Source organism: Colossoma macropomum, unplaced genomic scaffold (assembly GCF_904425465.1).
Source record: "Colossoma macropomum unplaced genomic scaffold, Colossoma_macropomum, whole genome shotgun sequence".
NCBI lineage: Eukaryota > Metazoa > Chordata > Actinopteri > Characiformes > Serrasalmidae > Colossoma > Colossoma macropomum.
The window spans coordinates 14,730,604-14,754,418 of NW_023494791.1; the positions used below are offsets into that span (position 1 = coordinate 14,730,604).

Below are 23,815 nucleotides of genomic sequence, written 5' to 3' on the forward strand. Positions count from 1 at the left end.
GCTTCAAGTGTGGAGGCTCGAAAGCTGGTCAGGGCCACTGTTGGTATGGTTATGGACTGACCACACCCAGGGCAGTCTGCACTGAACTCTCTCCATCTGCGCAGACATAAACAAGCATTCATCACAGACAACAGCATAGCAATCAATGCAGGATTCAATTGCCATCGATTGGCCGGGCAAATTATTGCAATACAAATGAATATGCAGACTTTCTCATATGTCACTGCAGGACAGGATCTGGCAGTGTCACAGTGTGCTGAGGACCACGGCACCAGCTGGCGAAATGCCTTCTCTCTTCAGCTTTCTTCAGCCAGCAAAACCACAAATGGAGGAATTGTTTAGCTCTTCTGGCATTAATCAAATTAAATCCTAATTTCAGTGCAGAGCGAGGCCTGTGTGAGATGAGATAGTGCTCTCAGGAGGGGGTGCTGCTTCTGAGCTTACTCTGAGGAGCACTCGCAGGAGCCCAATCTCCTTAGAGCGCTCCAGCTCACAGCGCTCCCCCTCAGTCCCCCCCACCCCCCAACTCCTCCTCAAATGAGAGATTTGTGTTTCTGCCTGAAAATTAGTTCTACAGGAGAAACAAACGAGTATTGAATTATGCTAACCTGATCCCACCGGAAAACTGTCTGTGCAAACAGCCGGCCATTTCTGCCATCCTCACACGCAGCCTCACAGAAACATTCCGCAATTTAAAGCCAGCACTTTAAATGACTCAATTAGTATTCATGCACATCATGTTCAAATGGAGGCTGATTTTCATACGGAATTGCAGTTTGCCACATTAAAGAGTAATGAAGACAGAGGATGAGGAGCTGTCTTCGCCATAATGAGCCATGCTTCAAATCTGCAGGTGGAAAAGAATTCACACTGTAAGGCGGATAATTGCGGGCTAATTTTTATGCCAACTGTCAGTACCAGCCTTCAGACAGAAATTGTGCTTTTGTTGTTCCTACTGTTGTTATTTTGATGGATTTTTGTGCTTTAGCCTGACAGGTTTAAGGACAATGAAAAATTAACTATAAATTGGAAATCTCATCCACGGGAGCTCACAATTACTAATGCAGAGTCACTTCATTATAGGGACAGGAATCTGTAGACCAGGGGTGCCCAAACCCTTTTGTCTTTGGTGGCCAAAATATAATGGACCTTAAATTTGTTCCTGAGAGAAGTCCGATTCTATGTCAGATTCATGACGTGTTGCTAAACCACAGAACTGTTCACATCTTTGTGCTCTTGAGTGGACATAGATTCTATTCTTACCTAAGAACAAATGCCAAAAAAGAAAACACTGGTGAATGTCTTTATGCAAACTGCATAAATGGGTTTTAAAAAGAAAACTGGTGAACGTGGCTGAGGGCCAAAAAGACAAAACAATATCCAAATAAGCAAGGTGAGTAGGTTTCATTTTATGCATTTTATAACAAATTACACTACATTTTGTTACTAAAATAATTCAAAATGCAATTTCAGGTTTATGGATAATATGGATATGGATACAATCTGTGTATAAAAAGTGTATAAAAGTAGAAAAACAGGTATGTTCTCTTATCGAGTAAGGGGCTGGGGTTTAGATAACTTTCTGGCTGGTCAAATAAAAGATTTTGGGCAGCCCTTCTCTAGGCCATAAATTCAGATCCTGTTTCCAGTCCTGTGTTTTGTAATCACTGGTAATTAAAGCTGCACTATGTAAGATTAAAAAAAAAAAAAAAATGTTTTGCTTGTGCTGCTGCTGAGTCACCCTGTAAAGCCTGAAATAGTAGTTAAAAGTCAGAGGTGTGTGGTCAGATTTTGTGAGGTTTTCTGACCATGTCACACGTCTTTACATATTAACACTATGGACACAGGCTGAAAAAGGAGGAACAGCTCGATGTTTAGGCCTACAAACGGGGCATTTGTTACTTCTATAGGTCTACATCTTAACGTTTCACCATATAACACGTTTACCCATATTTTTCATTTTCTTTCCATTATTTTTGCATGCAATACATCCTACAGTGTTTATTTTTTATTAGAAAAGTTTGGTGCTGTTAACATTCCTCAATTAAAAATAAATACACTTATGCGTGAGCCTATGTAAACGTCCAATTATGCCCATTTGTGCATTGTGAAAGATGGGTGTGGCCAGACAACATATTGAGTGTCCAGACAGCACACAGAGTGTGCTGCATCCGCTGTGTGGTCAGCAGGAGGAGAGGTGAAGGTCTGGACCTCGGCCTCCACTCACTCCCTCACAGGTGGCTCCTCCCTGTCTGCCCTGCTCTCTCCTTCACACAGCCAGATGGCAGCTGTCAGCACAGGAGGCTTACTCCAGCCAAGACCAGAGCACAAGACACATGACCTGTCCACATCTGTCACATTCTCAACACACATCAGAGAGCAGGACAAACACACCTTCTTACCTATCAATTTAGTCTCTTAGAAGAAAATTCACAGAGAATCACGTGTGACTGGCCAACTAACAGCCTCTCCAATCTGTAAGGATCAACATTAAAATGACAGTTTGTCAAAAAATTCAGTCAAACTGACACAATGGACAAAAGTATAGACAAAATTCAGGCTCCAAGATGGTTGCTACTAATGTTTTTAATGTTTTTCTACTAATGCTAATTTGGTGGGCTTTCATTACTTGTCAGCTACAGTAGCCTCAGAATTCCAGTGTGAAACTAAAAAAAGGTCCTCAAGTGCCTTTTCACAGATGTTTCTCCAGAATTCAATGGTTGAGATGTTAAAAAGTTATCCTGAGTATTTTGATATGAAATAGTTCATTGTAAAGAAAAATTACTGACAGTGGAGGTGACACAAAGCTGGGGCCATATAAATGAAACTCTTCTGTCCCAAGTTAAGATCTGACAAAGTCAAGATAAGATTTTTCACAGATTGATATTACAGAAACAAATCTTAATTTAGGACATATCTTACAGCATCTTATCTCCAGCTAGGAAATCTAAAACTACTCAATCAAGGTTGATATTCAACTGTCATGTCTGTTACCAGGCAACTGTCAGTATTCGCACAGCTAAAATGTAAACATGTAATCAAAATAATGTTGCAAATGTAAGTTAGGTAGCTAGACTACAGTGCGACAAACTGGAAGTTATGAATATTCTGACAGCACTCAGTGCTGTTTAGCAGAGCATTGCTGCTCCCTGCTTACTGTTTCCATTTCCTAAACGCTTTAACCAGTGTGTAAGCAATGCTAACGTTATTCCTTCAATAAACAGCCACACACTCAACGCAGTCTCCTTATTATTCACCACCATCACTGTAATATTTCATTTGATGAATTTTCATTAACATTAACACACAAAATAACAAGGTACGGTGGAGGTCATGTCTGCAGTGTCTAGGATTTTAAAAGACAAAAAATGTAAGTGAAAGCACCGTTTTGCAATATAGATAAATGTGATGTCATTATGCCAGTTAAAGTAATAGTGAACTATGCTGCCTATCACTGACTAAAATTATAAGAACGAACCAATAAAACAGAAGTCAGAACACCATTGTGGTTGTCCTAAAGTTAGGAAACTTTGTTGAGTTAAGATGTTTCTGTAGCCTAAGTCGGTTTTCTTATATGGAGTTAGGATAAAATTATGGTTCCCAAAACTCTGAAAAACTCAGGAACTGTTGTTCTGTAATAGCTTATGTCCTAAATTCTGTGCTAACGGAAGTTGTCATGGTAACCAAACAGATAAGATTTCAGGATGTTTCTGTAATACAGCCCCAGGAGTCGCAATGTCTACGAGGCAAACACAGACATTTCTTCTACGATCCAAAATGACTCTCCAAAATGAACAGTGAACCTACAAAGACAACAAATGTGTTCTAAGGCCAAAGCTTTTTCCTCACACTATTGTAAAACGAAGTCTCGGACATCAGGTAGTGTATTTGCACAATTTCATGCAATAACTTTCTGTGAGGTAGCTTTAGATGTATTAAACGTTTTAGATATCTGGTTCCTATCACTACCACAGCCAACATGTCTGACTCGGTAAGTTTTCCCAGAACAAAGCATTTCACATAAAAACACTATGCGTGACTTTATGGTGAGTTTTAGTCCACAGGAGCCTTATTTTAGCCACACCCCTGCATTTTACGGCAGGAGGTGAGACTGCATCCCTGTCCCTCATGGCCACATGGTGAGCAGTTAAATCCCATTGTTTTAAAGTAAATGTGTCTCAAAGTCTGAAAATTAGTGTATAATATTAAGCACTGGCACATGTTTTCTGCAATTAACTAGACTTTTTTTGTGTTTTAATGTGCTCCATGTGCACAACTGTGCTTGCTTGTCATGTTTCAGTAGTGTTAAGATGGTTTAGGCAAATTGGAACATTCAGTCATTTAATAAAATAAACACAAGGCACTAAGTCTAAGGTATAAGTCAGTGAGGACAAACATACATTCTAGTAATAAGTATGATACTTGTTTTTTCTCACACACACATCGTGTAACTGACATCTGTCCTTCAGCGGCACAGGCAGCGTCGTCATGCCAGGCTGCAGCTGAAGCTTAGTCATGCTCCCTGTGAGCTGAGACATCGTGTTATTCTCTCGCAGACCAACATCCTCCTGTATCTCATCCACAGCGCTCCAGATTCAAAACACAGAGGGAGTGCTCGGGGGGCTTCCTAGCCAAGTTTAATCTCAACAAAAAGAAAAAAAATAATTTTACTGATACTCAAAGTCACTAATAATAAGCCTTGGACACGTTTTCTGGCAAACTGTGTAGAGTGAGTGGTTAGTCATTTATCGATGCTGAATAGTGGAAATAAAAAGAAAACAGACAATGTTTGAGCTGTATAATGCATATATACGAACAGACTGCATGGCTTCAATCTTGAACATTACATTCACACAGCAAGAGCCTATCTGACCTCGGATCAGCAGCTAGGGGCCAGGGCTGAGTCTCTGTTATTCCTGCTGGCTGTTATTCTTGTCACTGCCGCCCCCACACACGCACACACAGATAAATCACATTTACAAGCTGGGCCCAGCCGCTCAGTAATCCTTTATGACAAACCCAAATTCTTGTTTAGGTGTCTGATAATGTTTTAGTGCATGAGGCGAGCAGGCCGAGATCTATGGGACGTCTCGTCAGCCATCTGGGAGCGGCACGTTTATGACAGCACATAAGAAACGAGGAAAAAAACAGACAAATACAAAGGAGGGGGTGCCTTCAGGCAATAGGGACATTCATCATGTATGACCGTTGTATTAACACCTGTCCAGCTCCACACAGGTTATTACCATGTGTGACTGATACACACAGCCACCGTGTGCATACGTTAGCCAGCGAAGCGAGAAATGTGCTGCTGACGTGTTGCATGAACCGTAACATCACAGCAGTTAGGCCTGTACATCATTTGCATAAGACAGCAGCTACTGGCAAAATAAAAGACACGTATTTAGACATGTATAATTCAGCAGGGCACAAGGAGGCAGTCTCCAGTAACAACGCTAAACTACGATAGGTGGATTAAGATAGATCTTGTAATTAAATTACCCGACCCCCCTCAGGAAACACCTGATCTTTTACAGCCCGCAAAGTCATCAAGCAATCTAAATGAACAAAGGCAGGGGCCTAGCCGAGGGCTATCAGTTTCAGCCTTCATTTCCCACAATGTCACCCTGGCCATGCACCTTAAAGCCCTATCTACCTGGCTAGACAAACAGCTTGTGATTCTCAGCTTTCTTCTCATTTGCCAATGAGCAGAAGGTTTAAGGCAGGCAAGAAGAGGGCTTTCATTTGCACCGAGGATCTAAACAGCCTGCCACTTCTGCACATCAGATGACAGAGTGAAGGTAAACTGCTGTTGCTATGGTTACCGTCCAGGCACGGCGTACGCGGATGCTCATTGCAATTTTAAGCTGCAGAAGAACCCTGATAGAGGGCATGAGTCCATCCATCCGCCCACGCGCACACACACACATATACGTGCATGGATTTCACATGCACACACAAAGCATAGTACAGAAAGACTTTCACAGCTGCATAAACTATGCAAACACAGACACCCACATACACTCACTTATGTGTGGTGTATCACATGTGTGGTGAATGCAGTCTCAGCATGGAGACTATGAAGCATGTGCTAAGTAGCGTTTGAAAAAGTAGCTCAGATCACAGTAGGAGTGCGAGGCATCAGGCTGAACAGCGACTGGAAGAGGGGCAGAGAGGGAGGGTCGCATTATATTCCTCTAATGCAGCACACGCACAGACACACACACACACACACACACACACGCACACACATGCACAGCTCTTCAATATGGCTGTAAACCTCTAAACTCACAACAGTTTAATTCACTTGATTCTGTAGGAAATAATTCAGGGCATCATGGAAGCTAGAATTTCACCACAATTCAATGTGATTATTTTGGAATTATTTTTAAAAATACAATGAAATTTACCAAGGGGCCTGAATGACAGTGGAATATAGACACAGAAGCCTGAACAGACACAGAATTAGTGTAGTCATTGCAGTTCACCATTTTCAGATAAGGACTCTATTGACAGGGGTGGTCTTTTTACTAAGCAATGTAGGCAGCTTCCTAGGGCCACTGAGCCAAGGGCCACCAGAAAATAAGAATTAGACATACTGTGTTCATATTAATGAACGTATTTGAGTTAATATAATTTTATACATACATATATATATATATATATATATATATATATATATATATATATATATATATATGTAATTAGTATAAGTAATACTAACTAAAGAAGCGCATTCCGATTAATTTTGACATTTGATTATCCACAAATGAATAATGAATGATACCTGGTTAATTAGTTAAAAGCAAAAGATAGCTTTGGTGTTAAAAGGCTAAAAAAAACAATCACACAAAAATGTAACACGAAGCAGAGGAATGCATTTGAAAGCATGTTTTATTATTTAAAAACAGCCGAGAGAAAGCAGCAGTTTTCATGCTGGATAAGTAACGAAGGCTGCCTCTTCAGAAGTGAGCTAATTCAGCTAACTGGTAAAACACTGGATGCTGATAAGGACTTGTCGTCTGAGACAAAGTCTTTTCTCCTCAGTGGATGATGTGCCCATATATTAGTTTGTCAGAGAAATATGTAAATATATTTCCACTGTTGGACTGTTGGACCTAGTTAACATCAGACAGAGAAGTTAGCCTAGTTCCCAATGAAGCTGCATTATCTCTGCCTACTCAATTACACATTCTTAGCAAAACGCTCGCATTTAGGCATGCGTATCAGTGTAATATACAAACTTACTCACAAATACAAGCAAATCATAAAATTTTACAGTTGTGTCAAAAAAGTAAAAGACAAAACAAGTACCCGAATAGTGATTTCAGTGTTTGAAAACTGGCACCTCGAACGGTTAACCGAGTACTTAAGTAAAAGTGCAAATCCCTAAACTAACCATGACGGTGTTTTGTAAAAAAATCACCAGTTCAACCTGTATTGCTGTCATTTATTTAAATAAGGAATATCTCATACTGGGTTTCCCTGTAGCACAACAAAAGCCCAACTTCGTGGGAGATTCTAACGTTAAAAATTTTTAAATTTAAAGTTAAAATCCTTGGGCATCATCACCAATATTTTCACCCATATCAGTAGAATCAAAAGTTATCAGTACTGGCCGATATTACCTGCCAATTATATTGCTCAGGTCCTACTTCAGATCAATGCATCAATGTAATTTATTCCAGGGGTGTGTTTATCAGACTCAGAAAGAGAGAAAGACACAAAGAGAGTTAAACAGAGGAAGAGCGAGGCAGAGAAAGTGAAAGACAAGGAGAGAGTATGTGAGAGAGGTGGGAGGGGAGGAGAACATGAAGAATTAGAGCAGGAATGATGATGAAAGCGGCACTCATTTGCACAAACTGACAGCAGCCTCATGGGCTCGGAGCTTCTCTCCCGAACTCTGCCAACAACTACACATCCTCAACATCCAAAATGAACCACTTTCACAGTTTAACCTGTAATGGAAATGTTTCTCAGTTATGTGTTAGCTTTAAGATGCTATGTTGTAGCTAACCCAACAAAAAAGAAAGGAAGCTATGTATATGTGTGTATGTGTGTATGTGTGCATTCCAGACACTAAACTTGCTTTATTTTTCATTTATCCCAAAATGTAGTCTATGAACCAAGACAAGCTTGGTGTCAGACTTTTGCTTCTGTAGTTTTAACACTATAGAAACAAACGTCTGTGGTACATGCCTAAATCATCACACACTTGTTCAAAACCCTGTCAAGTTGTTAAATAATCTAAGACTTACTTATGCGGTTTCTAACACTGTATGACACAGTGTTATCTATAAAAAGGACAAACGTGCCTACAAAATTTAGGCTACTACTTTTTTAGCAATGTAATGTACTTTTGTACATTTTTTGAAAAATATTATGTCAAACAGTGTCATAATCAGATACGTAAGTCTATTTTAGATTACTTAACAACTCAACACAATTTGAGGCAAGTGTGTGATGATCTAGACATGCAGTTTACATTATGCTAACTACTCGGGCTCAACCCGAATATTCAACTCTTCGCATATTCGTTCGTTGGTTTGGTATTCGTTTTTTTTATTTTGGGATTCAGATATTTTTGGCTAAATGTAAGCTATCCATAGGATAAACTAGCATTATGTCACAACAACAAAGAACTTACTTCCAGGTGGTAGTGCTGCACTGATACAAGAGGATTTTGTACCAATCCTGATTCTTTGAGAGTTATTTAACCAGGATACTGGCGAAAACATAACATTCACAGTGATCTTGTGATAAACATCTCATTACTAAGATAGTGTGTACCGCTACATATTCGTTATTAAATACTGGTAAACTAAATCCTCTTAATATTGTCCTTGTTGATACTGATAAATGAAACCTGTGGGCTACTAAAGCTGTTCTGATGCTGTTAAATTCTATTTTAAACTGATCCTCCTACTCTGACAACTTCACCATTAACTGGACTGTTGGGGTTACTTTTTTGTCATTTAATCATGAGAAGACAAGTGGTTAGGGTCTATAACGCAGCTTTATTTTTAAAAATTTTATAGCGGATGAAGCCGTGGATGTACTTTCAGCACAGACGTGGACTTTCTTAGTGCAACAGAGACCAGTTCAATTAAAACTTACACGTCTTTTTTCCTCCATTCTATGAAAATAAACGACAAACAAGCTTTCACGTTTGCAGGAGTTTCTCACTCACATCAATCTCTACCCACACCACATCCACAACAAACCAGTAACACATATATATGTGATTTTTGATGGATATAAAAGAGAAAACAAAAGCAAAACTATCTTTAAGTCATCACCAATTATCGGCCAGTTATCAACATAGCAACATTTACATGGCTGCATGTCACAAGGCTGATGTTGTTAACAAGGCTTTTTTCAGTGTCAAAACGTAAACATAACTCTGCTCAACTATCTTCTTCTGAGATGTGCTGTTTCCTTATGTAAGCTATTACTTACCTAGCTAGCAAGTTGAGAATGGCAAAGAAAAAAGTTCAATACAGCGGAAAAAAACAACAAGAAAAAGTCTTTAAATATTTGACTCAGTTATCTACTTGTAGTGCTGTAAAATATCTAAAAATATCCCCAAATATCCACTTATTGTGCTGTAAGGCAGGGCAATTAGCCTTTACCCATCATGATATTCTGTCAGCTGTTATAGTAACTGCACAGTTAAATGTCAGCAGTTATGTATTATGTTTAAAATTTCATTGTATACTTTCTCAAGGGAATGGTAGCTACAATGAATTAGGCTAGTTGTTGTCAACCTGACTGTGGCAATGTCTCAATGAAAGTCTGGCTATGCCACTGGAATATCCATTGCTAATAGGGTATAACCTACATTAGCCTTGTAGCTCTAGTGCAAACCTAAAGAAGCAAACTTTGGGCACCAATCAATTTGGCCAATCAACTACATTCGCAGAAAAATTTATTTATTTTGGGCTGAACTTTCTCTTTATCAGGCTTCCACATCCTGCTCATCACCAACCCTGTGTTTTTCTAGAGGATCCAGTCATGTAGTTGGAGAGCAGTGGCTAGTGGAAGAGAGTGGCAGCACATAAAGGATTGGGAGATGATTTACAGGCATGATAAAGCACTCCAGCTGGACCTGCAGTCGGGGGGATAATGCTGGCGGCACTGCCACAGCCCTGGCACAATACTCCCACTCATGCAATTACATTATGCTCCAGCTAGAGGCTGAGAGATGGCCTGGCCCTTAAATGAAATAGCACTCTCTTAAAGGACAGGCCAGCTCAGTGCTAGAGGAGGAGGAGGACACAGGGACCACTAAGATCCACATCTCACACACATATACACATGCATGAACATACATATGTACATACACACATATGCACACACTTCCTTTATGACCAGCTTGTCATGACGCACAGAGCCCAGGGCACCAGGTTAATAAAAGATGTACACTTAACTAACTCTGAAAAGCTATTGTAAACCCAACATACAACACAAATGAGCATAACTGGCCTACATTTCAGTTTCAGAGCTAAAAGCAGCAGCTGAATGGTGAGGCAGCCATACTGACAGCACAGGGTTAGCCCATGCAGTGATGTGAGTCACTATCATCAGAAAACACAGGTGGGCTCAGCCTACAAGCTAACCTAAAACTGTAAAGAGGCTATTGCTTTCTCTAATTCACCAAAAAAACAGCTGATCCAGTGGCACAGCCGGTCAATTGACAGCACTCAATGGCTGACAACAGGTCGTGGTTTGGAGATAAGCTCATTCATATTTGTGCACTGATTCTGTGAGTATCACAAAGTGCACAGCCAAAAAGGGGGATTATGCCATGAAAGAGGACTATCACTGGCAGAAAATAACAGGTTAGATTCAGTTATGATTATGAATGATGTCTATTTCAATTAACATCTATTTTGCTTATTCGTTTCAAGAAATGTTTTGATTTTTAGGAGGATTTTCAATTCAGTTTTCAATTTTCATGATAGCCCGTAATTTTGTAAAAGCAGTTAGATTGGAGCTGTAGCTGGTCTGATGAAGAGTTTTTACAACTGAGAAAGGAAGAAGCTGGCTTATACTGAGATACAACCTTTACCACAAACCTCTTTTAATAAATCTCTCGCACATAAAACAGATCCACAGCACTCTACAGACCTCCTGTGTTGTGTAATTATATTAGCTACCTATCCTGAGGGTATTACAGCAGAAAGCCTGGTCTGGTTCACACCGCACTATGTGTTGTAATGTTTATACCAGGCATAAAATTTCAAAACCACAGTAAAACCAACATCATATTCCTTTTGGTACATGAAATATCACTGATGCCTCAGAAAGGCACAGACGAGCCAACACTGTGAAGCACAGTGCATCCCAGATTTCATTTGGAATTTGCTGAAGGTCATAAAAATGGAGCAGCTCTCATTTGCCCAGTGCACCTAAATTAAATGATCTTCATTATCTGGTAAATTACCTCAATTGTTCATAGTTAATTGACCTGTCCAGTGATGGCTGAGGTGCTGGCTGCAACAGCTGGGACGACAAGGACCACCCAGTCTGTCTCACCGTTCGGTCTCAAATTGGTCTCAAAATGCCTTTATTAGACATTCTTTGTGCGACATAATGATGATATTGACTTTTTAGCACCCAACAGACATACCCCGTTCAAGGATACTAACTTAAAAGGAGTTTGCTCAACAGCCTTTTCCTACAGTATCTAAATATCGAGAGTTTGCGCAATAATCTATTAGTATAGTATCTCAAGATGGGGAGATTGGCCAATAGTTCACTAATATAGTAACTCACTATAGGGAGTCTGCTCAATTGTGTACTAGTATAATAACTCAAAATTGGGAGTTTGCTCAATTGTGTACTAGTATAATAACTCAAAATTGGGAGTTTGCTCAATTGTGTACTAGTATAATAACTCAATATTGGGAGTTTGGTGAATAGTTAACTAGGACAGTAACTCAATACTGGTATTTTGCACAATAAATTCTAATACTGAAACTCAATATTATTATATAATGAGTTTTCTCAATAATCTACTAGCATAGCAAGTCAAAATAGAAGTTTGTACAATAGTCTATTAATAATGCTGTTTGAGAAGATCCATAATAATGACACATCATAGCGGCCATGTCAGTACTGCTCTGGCTTCCATCTCAAATGATCACAGACACCAGTCTTTACAGTACAGAACAGTTAGTGAGAAAAGGAAAAGACTTCATGTGCAATATCTCTGGTCGCTGTAGCAGTCTTGGTCTACACTCACCAGTACTCTGCCCGTCAGAGTTTGCGCTGAGATCATCACCCCGGCCCAGTCCTTGACTGAGGTCATCCAGCCCACCTCACTGGCTGGAGCATCGTCCTTCTCATCCTGGCCCTTCACTGGCCCGTCTGACTGACCGCTATTCACCTTCTGTGCCTCCTGCACACAAAAATACATGACAAAGATGATGAGCATCAATAAGATCACAACATTTTTTTACAATGCTCTGGACTTTTTAATATGCAGTAGTAGTACTAGGAGATATTCTATGCCTCGGTATACCAGTATTTGTATCACACAGCAATACTGTTTTTTATTTTTATTATTGTTAAAAGATTAAACCAAAAATCTGAAAACAAAATTGACTTTTTTTTTATTCTTTGCCTTGTAAGTTCATGTCCCTGGTCATTTTAAGCTTGATTCCATCAATATTATTGACACTACCATTTAAAGGACAACTTTCTTATTTCCTCATCATCTTTAATTACACTAAAGTGGACTCCTAACTATTACTACTACTACTACTATTAATATTAGTAGTATAATAATTTTGTAGGTAGTTTGACCAGAGGAGGATGGGTCCCCCCTTGTGAGCCTTGGTTCCTCCCAAGGTTTCTTCCTCAGCTCTGAGGGAGTTTTTCCTTGCCACTGTCGCCACTGGCTTGCTCACCTGGAGGATTTACATTTCATGTTGAAACTTTGTCCTAAATTGGATTTCTGTGAAGCTGCTTTGTGACAACATCAGTTGTAAAAAGCGCTATACAAATAAATTTGACTTGACTTGACTTGACTTTAATTGAAGTGTAGTGACTTTTGCCCACCTCTAAATTATCTTCTGATTTTTGACTGTTACCATGCACCAAAGGGTGGCGGGAAAATATTAACCAGTAATATCATGCTTCACTTTGCCATCCCATCACCCTTAGCTGTCATCAAGTGAAAACAATCAGCTAGCTCAGTTACAGTACGAAAGAAAAATGCTTTATGACTTGGAATTCACATTGACTTTAGCATAATGCATATGATTTGCTGGGTGCTTATGACTGGTTTGAAAGTACAATTCAAAAAACATTAAACAAATGTCCTTTCTGGATATGTACTTTCTTTCCGATTTAACCTTTATAACTGTTTTTGTATATTTTTTAAGAGAAGAAAACAGAACATTCCAATCAAAACAAGCTATGGAGCATTATGCACCAGTATTCAGGAGACATGGGTAAATTTAACATTATCAATGCAAACTTAAATACCACAGGACACTATAGTAGCTTTATAGATTTGCAAAATACTGTGATAATTTAATTAACACTATCCAGCATTATACAATAGGCCTATACATCTTGGGGCTGTTTCTGAATTGTCAGAGTACTTTATTTATAGCCCAAACAGAAGTACAGTGTGTCATACATTGAGATAGTTGGAGCATAAAATTGTTCATAGCCATGTAACAGCCATGACACAGAACCTACTATAGCGTCCCTGGGACATGCACGTACCACACTACCTATGAATGCACATTCACATCATAGGAAAAAGGATAAAAATTGGTATTTAAAAAAAAAATTTACAGTCATGACTCATGGTTCACACTAAAGTTTGTGAACACATCACATGTGGCAGCAGAGCAGCTGACAGCAGGGCCCGGCCACAGCAAAGCCATCGCGCAGAGGGGGTGTGTATGTGTGTGTGAGGCATCTCTCAGACTGCCTGACGCATATAGCGTGCCTGGCGGCATGTAGGCAGAGGAAGGGACCGTTATGATTCACAGGCAGTTGCCGTGGGATACTGGGGTTACATCCGCAGGGGTACGCATTACATCACTGTAGGGTAGCAGGATGAAAATACAGCCGACATATATTGAGCAATGTGTACAGTCTTTAGAACTACTGTAGGGATACTTTCCATTCTGTTAGGGCTGGGTGTATAGAATATTTAGGATACATCACTTTTTAGGCTTTATCACGATGATTTTTTTGAAGATACAAAAATAGAAACTTCACAGTGACCTTAAAGCACATGTGTGTAGGTGAACTAATGGCTAATAACACCCTGCACATGAGAGAGCTAGGTTTAATTCCTTATTCAGGTAGGAACGACACTGCTGCACAAACAATTCCTTAAGTTGCATTTGTCTACTAGTCAATTCTAGTATAAATGTTCTCAAACTGGTCCTCAGGGGACCCCAGATGGTCCAGATATTTGTTCCAATCCAACCTGAAACACACAAGGATAGAGCAAAAAATGTGTATTGTCTGGGGGACCCTGAGGATCAGTTTAAGAACCAGATTTGCAGATTTACCCTTCTGCAAAGTAGAGTATTGTTTGGGTCTTCTCTCACCCACAGTGCAACTGGATAGCCAATCAGCATTGATCCACAGATTCTCACACTAAGAAACTAAGACACACATCTCAGATGAAGCAAATACCAATCACTATGGGGGCTTGATCAAACTACAAGGGCTTAAATTGTCTGGACGGTTATATAGGTGGGAATTTCTGAAAATCAATAAGATACTATTCTATTAAAATGTTCCTGATATATAGGCTATCACCCAACCCTACATTCTCTCATAATGTTGACGACATCATTCTACAGAAATAGTTCTTGCTAAAACACATTCGCTGTATTTTTATTCACTTGAATCTTTGCTGTTTGGTAGACTCCTGTACTTATATGTAATAGTGTGTGACATATACAGCAGCTTCTAATATTTAAGTGAGGTATGCTAGTACCTTTTCAAAGCTTCTGACAGCTACACGGATGCTAAAAGCTCAGTCATATACATGTGCTTGTCAGCTAATATTGCAGCATGCCAATTTCTAAAATGCACTTTCAGTAGTAAGTCGGCAATGTATAGCAGTTCAGTGAAGAAAAAGCAGAAGCAGATGTGCCATCTGGCTGGCCTGATGAAGCATGAGCATGTTAAACAAGGGAAGAAGGGCCCTTCGATGATAACTGCATCTCCACTGATAACATCAGCAAAACTAGCTAGCTCCATATGGAGAATGAAGAACGTCATGTGGGTTTCCACTCAGCTGCAAAAGTCAGAGCCTGAACACTAGGTGTCACAGTGCACAGGTTTGGTTGTACAAATTTAAGCATCTTGACATTAGTTAGGGAGTACCTTCCAACTGTAGCCAATGTCATATCACACCCATCTTATTATTATAGCCATTGCTGAGGAATCTATTGTCCTTCTTGAGGGTTGTCTTTCATTTTCTCTGGCAAACCACTTAAAAAGTATTCAGTTGTTGTAGTACTCAGTTATTGTTAAGGTATTGCCTTAAAAATCCATCTAGAGCAAGCATCCGTCTTAGATAAAGTAAATGCTGCTCACTACAGGTGCTTGATTGAACTACTGAGGCCTGAGAACTCTCTGGTTGGTCATATAGATAGAGGTTTCTGAAAATCAATCAATCAGACACTACTGTATTCAATTTCATTGTTAAAATATCCTGTCGAAATGTCCTAGCAAAACTCAAGGCACCTGGTAACGAGACTAGTTAAAGAGAGCAGCAAAGAACTCATCTGAAATGCATAACATATAATTTCCAATGAAAGAATCTGATCTAGAGGCTGAGGTGCCTTGTAGAATCACCATTGTTTCATTATTATTATGGTAGTCACAGTTTTACTATATTAAAATTTATTAAATTATGATTAAACTTTCTCAAGCACTGGGAAATATATGCATGCGCAATAATGTGCATAGTGTGGGCTGGGATAGGCCTATAATTTTTAAAAACAAACAAACAAATAACACATGGAAAACCTTGTTTGGAGTTTTTAGAATTTTTTGCTTCTAATTTAAAACCTATAGCGCACAGTAAAAAAAAAACAATCTCTTTATGGGCTATTCTACAATTCTGGAAGAATTTTTCCATTTCACCATTCCATTGTATTCAATTATCCATATTTCCAAGCACACGCTGAACATTAAGTCACTTAACCATCACCTCACGGCTTGCAACAGCTGCAGAGGCGTTGGCAGTCAAACATGTTTACGAGAGAGGCATGTAGCAACAGTACTGAAAAACCATAAATATGTGTTAAAGGTAGCTATCATTATTATTACCAGTAAGCTAGCACAATGTTACCTAGTATTTTGGGATTCTACTGCTTGGATTTTTTTCTGCTCAACATTTTGATTTGTCAGGCTACATATGCAGTTTCTTAGACTGCAGGACAATGTTATCTGTCAAAATGGACAAAAGCAGTAGCAGCCATCTAGAAGCCTGCACACTTTTGTCCATTCAAATGAAAGAAATTTCCTCTGTACACCAAGATCATCTACTGTTACTTAACTATCTACTATATCTACTGAAATTTCACTTTAAAAGGAGTGAAGGAATTGTCAGCTGACTTTACTTTGTCCAGTACATTTTTCACTTCTCTCAAATTGGCATCTCAAGCTGAGAAGCTCAAGAAAAGCTCCTTCTGCTGACACATGCTAGGAGAGGAACTCTGACCCCTTTGTCAACTATACTGCATTTCTGCCATTTCTCTGTCAATCCTATTATTATCTACGACACTGGCCAAGAGTAGAGTGCCACCAGTAGAGGGACAGAGGATTTACTATCATATCAGGCACAGTGCAATTTTCTCTCAAACTGAAAATCATTGCATCAGCCAGAGCGCTTATCACTTACATCTCTGGAGGAGGCGCTCAGGCCTTACTAACACAGCTGGGGATGTGTGTGATGGAAACTTGATCACACTGATCAGAGTCTCCAGAGGAGAGCCACACCCCTAATGACAAACGAGGGAACAATAAAAACAAAAAAGAGCTTTACCAACAGAATCAACCGTATATGAATCTATTTACCAAATTGGTTCAAAGTCAGAGTTTAAAACATATTTCAGAACTATAACTGAAATGGACATAAAAATGGACTAAAATCTAGCTTTGAAGGCATAACTCAAAAACACTAGCCAGTGCATAACTAGCAAACACAGCTTTGAACAGTTGTACACACATAAAATCATAATATTTTTCATTTAAAAAAAAAGTACTTAATTGCAAAAATCTAACCAAGAGGGACAGGGATATCGTCTCACTTTCTGCTCTAAAATGCAGGGGTGTGGCTCAGAGTATAGACTAAAACTCTTAGTTTCAGCAGTGACTTGAAAAATGTAGGACAGCATTTTTTTATTTCCATTTTAAAAGAAAACATCTTTTTTAAAAGTTTTTTTTTTAAAGAAAAAAAACTGAAAGGATACAAAAAATTCAAATAAAAGTATGTCATTTTCACAAGTTGAAATAGGCATTAGGGTTTAGTTCAGCCACAACCCAAAAGAAAGTACCCTATAAATTATGGTTTTGTGTATATATTTGTGTTTATCTTATTAATATCTAGGTCTGTAGTTAAGGCCACTTTTGTCGTGTCCAAGACAAATCTGAGACCATGACTGGTCAAGACAGAGTCTAAAGGAGGCCAAGTTCAAGTCAAGACCGAGTACAAATGAAAGCAAGACCAGGTCATCAAGTCCTCTTCAAGACCAGGCCTTAATTAGTCTTTATCTCCTTCCAGTACAAATTACTGGAAAAATACAAAAAAATGATTGTCTTTCTGCAGTTTCTGAACAAAACTGTATGTACACAAGTAACTTCAAATTTAAACCATGATAAACCACCACCTCTTCAACTTACAAACACAATGTGATATTGATTGAAAGTTTCTTTGCATTCAAAGAATGAATGCAAGTGAATGAATGCAACTAATGCACACTCTGAATGAATGCAACTAATGTGCACTCTCAATTAATCCAACCCCTGCACACTCTGAATTAATCCAACAAGTGCCCATTTTCGAATTCTCTGAATTAATGCTACTAATCCTCACTGTAAATGAATTCAACTAATGCCTGTATCATGAAAATGTGATTAAAAACAACAGCCTTTCTGTTTTTGCCTTGATGGCTTAAGTAAGTCAAGTAATTTACTTGGCTGTTTTAAGTAATCATTGTTTATCGGTTTCGGCATCAGAATTATATCAAGATATTTTCTGATTCCTTTCTCACAGAAATTTAAGTCAAACTAAAGGCTTTAAATTAGTAAAACAAAATGTTCAATCAATATCAATATTCAAAATCAATAATGGCATCCATCTGACATCAACAACACTTTCTGTCTTTTTACTTGCTTGGATCATCTGCCTTTGTCTTAAGACAGTACAATTCAATACAGTACAACAGAGTTTATACAGAAAACTTGTGAAATGGTTCACCTTTGTGTAACACTTTACTGCCAGGTTCAACACCATCCAATGAAAGTTTGGAAACATACTTTTCAAACTGTAAACCAGCCTTCCTACCTAACACCACTAACCAGTTTGACTCGAATTAGCGATATTAAACCAGTATTCCATACACTCGCAACTTTTCCCATTTATATAATAAAAAACACCTCCTTATTATTTATCAGCTATATATCAGAGACACTGTCATACACCCGTTTCCATCAAAACAGCTGGCAAGACCATCTAACCTGAGTTTGGACATCAAATCTGTGTAAATAGTGTCAGTCCTCCAATGCAACTTGAAAAAGGCGGGTGGAGAAACACGTGGCATGTGAACGTGAGTGGCGTGCAGAAAACTTTGGCCAGTTTAGTAGATTTTATCATGTTTAGTGTATTTTACCATGTTCTAATGTCATATATAACACTCTTACGAACATTAAATAACAGATTAGCACGAAGAAACAAAATAATTACATTATTAAACGTTTAAGCTCCTGGTTGTCAATGTAAGATTATAACGCCAGTTAAGTTACCTGAGGAGACTCCCTGCAGCTGCGTGGCTTCACACCACTGCAGATAATGTCCATTTTAAAGCAACTAAATTTAATAACACTTGAAATAAAAGCAGGAAAACACTGTATGGAAAACTTCTCCTTCTGTGGGAACAGGTGTACGGAATTATACACAGTATAATTATAGTGTAATTATTGGCCAATGGAAATGACCATCCAAAATGCAATTTGGCTGCTAGGCGGATTTTGCCAACCAATCCAGTCCAACCAATCATTACATCCTATATTCAGATATTTACGGAATAGCTACTGAACACGAAAAGTGCTGAAGTAGTGTATGGAACACTGCCCTCTTATGTTACAAACAATGTAAGCTGGCTAGTTAGGTGCAAGTGAGCACCTTTGGGTACATTCAGTAACAGTTAGTTAGCAAAACAGTAGACTAAATATGCAAGGCTGTCAAATTCAGTAAAAATATGTATGTATGTATGTATAAGTATGTTTTCTGGCTACACAAACTCGGCTAGACACCTCTGAGACAGAATGCTTTAATTCAGACTTAACAGAACAAATAACAGCACATAACCAATACTTACGGGTGGTAGAACAATAAAAGGAGGACCGTGTAAAGTGTGGCGGCAAGGGGGTCAAGGTTAAAGGTTATTTCTCACCGTGGATTATCACATTGAACAATTCAAGGGATTTCACAAGGATTTTATCACCAAACAGTTTTCATTTCAATGAAATTACAGCACTGGATTTTCATTGAAATGAAATTTTACATTTAAAAAGCAGTGCACTGTGTTACAGCTTTGAGTCAACAAAAGCTTCATCAGAATGTGTTTATCACTTTCAGTAATTTAATTACATTATTTTTATAGTGTGAACACAGATTTCACATGAACCTGTACATAAAAATCACATGATTTCCATATGTGAACACAGTTTTGTCAAAACCTCGTATCTCCAAAATGGCAACTTTACAGAAGAAGGAAAAAACCTTCTTTACTTTCAATGTAAGTCAATAGAACCAGACATTTTTGCAAGTCATTTTAGGTCATTTCTTTTGGTCCATTCATCATGAAATTTACACACAATGTAAAGGCCAACAAGTATTTTCAAATTATGTCATCTTTATATTCCAGAGCAAATGCACTGTTGTTGGCATTTAATATTAAACTGTGTTAAACAGCTTCTTTGCCATCTGTAGCTACACACATAAACTAGGAGTCCTATATAACATTTTGTCACAATTTTACTCGTAAAGTCTCTGCAGAAACATTAGGAACTGCGTAGACTAATGCTGGTTATTGTTGACTATTACCTCTAATTTAATGCATGCAAGTGAATATTGATTTTCTTTTAAGAAACATAACATATACACATTGTAAGTGATGGTGTATTTGAGAATGTTTGAATGAACTTGACAACATGAGCACATAAGTTTACTGAAGCGGAAGCAGAGTTTCTGGGCAATCCTCAGCAGATGGAAAACGATGGAAAATTCTCTCAGGGATAGAGTACATGCCTTTTTCCACAATATGTTGCACTATGTGCTTATATCTGATGACATAATTTTTTATAATACAAAATGTAACAATGATCCCAAATCAAGTGTCATTAATTTCAGCTCAGCTAACTGGCAACACTGTACATTTTTTTTCAACGTCAACAAAATGCTGACGCAGAGCTGACGCAGTATCTGCAGAAGATGTGTAGTTTTACAATGTGAGAAGTCTTGTAACTTTGTTAATAAAGCACTGTTTTTGGTGTTCCACGATTCCATTTTTTTTCTGCCTAATAAATACAATGTGGACAAAGAAACATGCAGCCATTCACTATGAGGGAAGCACAAACAAGCAACCTCAGAAATAAGAGAGCAACACATGAAAAACTACCTTTAGTGTAAGATTTTTGGCTAAGGCAGCAAGGCCTATAAACTGTCACTGGGATCATAGCTAGTGGCGTCGTCTAGAATCTCTGGCATCTAAAAAACTTTCTGACATTTCTGTGGTATCTGCTTGCTTGCCTACTGCATGTGGCAGCAGTGTTGTGTTTCTGAAGAGCATGAGGGTCAGATTACAGAGCAACTCCTTCCCTCTCCTCCACGCTGATTAAAGAGTTCATAAGTGTGAAGTGTGAAGAGAGATAGAGTGTTCTCACTTGTTTCTAGGAGAAGGTTCTATCTAAAGGTATGCAGTTGTTTCCAAAGTTTGAGCGCACCTTAACATATAGGAATATTACTAATAATAATACATACTGTATGAAATATGCCATAACTTTTACACAGGCCACATTTTATGTTTTATCTTTTCCCACTATGTTAAATTCAGCATTCAATTGTGCAATAAAAGGTGCAGATGTGAGCTCTCTGTAGAGGATGTGTTATTTTCACTTAGCAAATCAATTATCAATTATACCCATAACTGTATCTTGACTAATCAGACATTCTTCTGACCTTTCAAGCTTTATTTTCCTCAGCCCGTCTGTAAACAGTCACTGTCATATTAAAACCTCGTACCTCCTCAATTATTATTTCTTGCCAAATAATTTGATAATGAAGAAAAGACACTTGCCCTCTAAATCTGTGAAAATGTCATGATAAATGAACTAATAGAATTACATTTGTTACATTAACTCATATTAAAAGTTAAGAAGTTTTTTTCTTTGTCTATAAAGTTGCCATTTCAGAGACACAAAGATTTATAACAGCATAGTAGTATAAAACAGCATTATGTATCTTGGAGTGGAGAGCTATATTTACCTTCTCTGAGGTCTAAAACTGAGCCTTTGTGGCTATAGCTGAGCAATGCTGACTACCCTCTCTGGATGGGCCAGTGCTCGATCTGGCGCTTGGGGATTTTCTGCCGAAATTGGATTATACTCCATAATGATTTGCCAAGGAGGCAGCTGGTGTTTCGATAATTAGATTTGTCAAATAACAGTGTCAATAAAACTAGTCCTAAAAGGTTTGCTTGTTGCTCATCGGATAGTGTTTCTCCACTACGTATGATGGCCTAGCCCTCAGACTGCAGTCCCTATGGGCACATATCAAAAACAGAGGCGCACTTATGCTCTACTTTCAAAACACATCTCAGCAGCCTCCCCTCAGACTCAGTCCTCAGAATCCTGAATCTGCAAACCCAAACCATGTGCCCTATCTGACATGTGTACATCCAAATCAGGTTCGATTCAGACTGGATGCCCCACCTTAAATATCTCCTATCATTTTACCATGGAATTCTGTAATCCTAGTCTTAAAGGGGCAACTCAAAGTTAGAGAGTAAACACACAAGTGAAGTTGTGAATCTGGCCGGAAGTAGAGGCAGTTTCTGACTCATAAATCATATTTAATGTGACCGCAGGGCTTTGCTATAGTTGAATATAGACAGGCTTTTGACACTAATAGGAGTCCCAAGAGGTACCATGAATATGTCTTGTCTTCTAAATCCATTAAAGATGCGCTGATATAGAATTTATAGGCAAATAATGATAACCAATAATCAACTGGCTATTATGCTATTATAGCACTAATGCTATAATCATTATTTTTTTTGTTTTTTTAAAGAATTAAACAGTGACCATGACTCTAAAGATAGATCATTGATTACATACATGTAAACAGCTAAATCAGACAATTATTGTGAACATTTGTGCTTTTTTATGTAAATATTTTTTATTATTTATTAGATGCTCTGCTCTTAGTCTTGCCATAGAACTATTATTTTACAGCAGTTGCGTTTCCATGTAAATTTGGCCATTTCTTTTGGTCCATTCATCATGAAATTTACACACAATATAAAGGGCAACAGACAAATTATGTTAAAAAAATTAAAAATGGTAAAAATGAAGATAAAAGGTTTTGTTCCAACAGCAGTGATATGAAGAGTGGTGTTATCCGCTATGTTGTCCATCTGAATGCACAGAAAAGAATGGACATGTCCAGCACTAGTGACAACACATGCTTCAAGATAAAAATAGGGTGCTAAATTATCATCTGTAATAACTAGCAGTAATTCCAATATTAGACCCATACGTTTAGCATTTATTTGTAAATAACTTAACTGATGTTATATTGTCTACTCCTGAAATTCATTCAGTACTTCATTCTAGAGAATAAGTTGCTGCATGCTAAATATGGCCATTTAGGAAAAATTGACCTCCTCCTCTGAAACAGAGGACAGAAACTCTAGGGGATTCCCAGCGAGGCTGTTTGGGTTTTTCTGAGCACCTAATTTGATCTGCTTCACACGAGTAAATGTGTAGCACAGTCAACAAGCATCATTCATCATGTTTAGAGCTGATTACAGCATAGGATCCGGGGCCCCTGCACGGCAACCCTGCTACAATCATTTCCTCTGCTCCGCATGAACACTGACAGTGAAAACTGTAGCAGCAGAAAAGTGTTAGCAGAGCACAGGGCGCAACGTCGACAGGGCCACTGTGTGGGCAAAGCTATGAATTATTTATGCCGTCTCAAAATGATGGCTCGACAGATCTGAGAGGACAATGTAAACAAGAAACAATTTCTACTTCATTTGAGCAGCCTGGCGTGGGGCGGTGGGGGAGAGGGAGAGGGGCTGTGGAGCAGCGTGCCATGGGATACTCCGTCTGCTATTTTTACACCTGTGATGTCAAAGCCTGAGCCGCACTCTGGCCCTTTTCACTATCCAAACAGACAGAAGGCCCAGAGGACTCTCTCTCTGTCTCTTTCTCTCTGTCTCTCTACACAGATGTGTGCACCTTCATTAATGAATGGAGAGAATTTGGGCTGACCTTGTTTTTTGACCTTTATGCTGTTATGTTGCTAATTAGATGC

General features: G+C 38.6%; 1 protein-coding gene across 5 annotated transcripts in view; it reads right to left on the reverse strand.

Annotated features, from left to right (window-relative positions):
• Nucleotides 1-23,815, reverse strand: part of kcnma1a (potassium large conductance calcium-activated channel, subfamily M, alpha member 1a) — a 225,451-nt gene that overhangs the window by 151,949 nt on the left and 49,687 nt on the right. For all 5 annotated transcript variants that reach the window (XM_036574028.1, XM_036574033.1, XM_036574032.1 and 2 more), the window contains exon 2: nucleotides 12,248-12,403. In XM_036574028.1, the coding sequence (XP_036429921.1) occupies nucleotides 12,248-12,403 (156 nt within the window). The remainder of the gene's footprint in view (nucleotides 1-12,247; nucleotides 12,404-23,815) is intronic.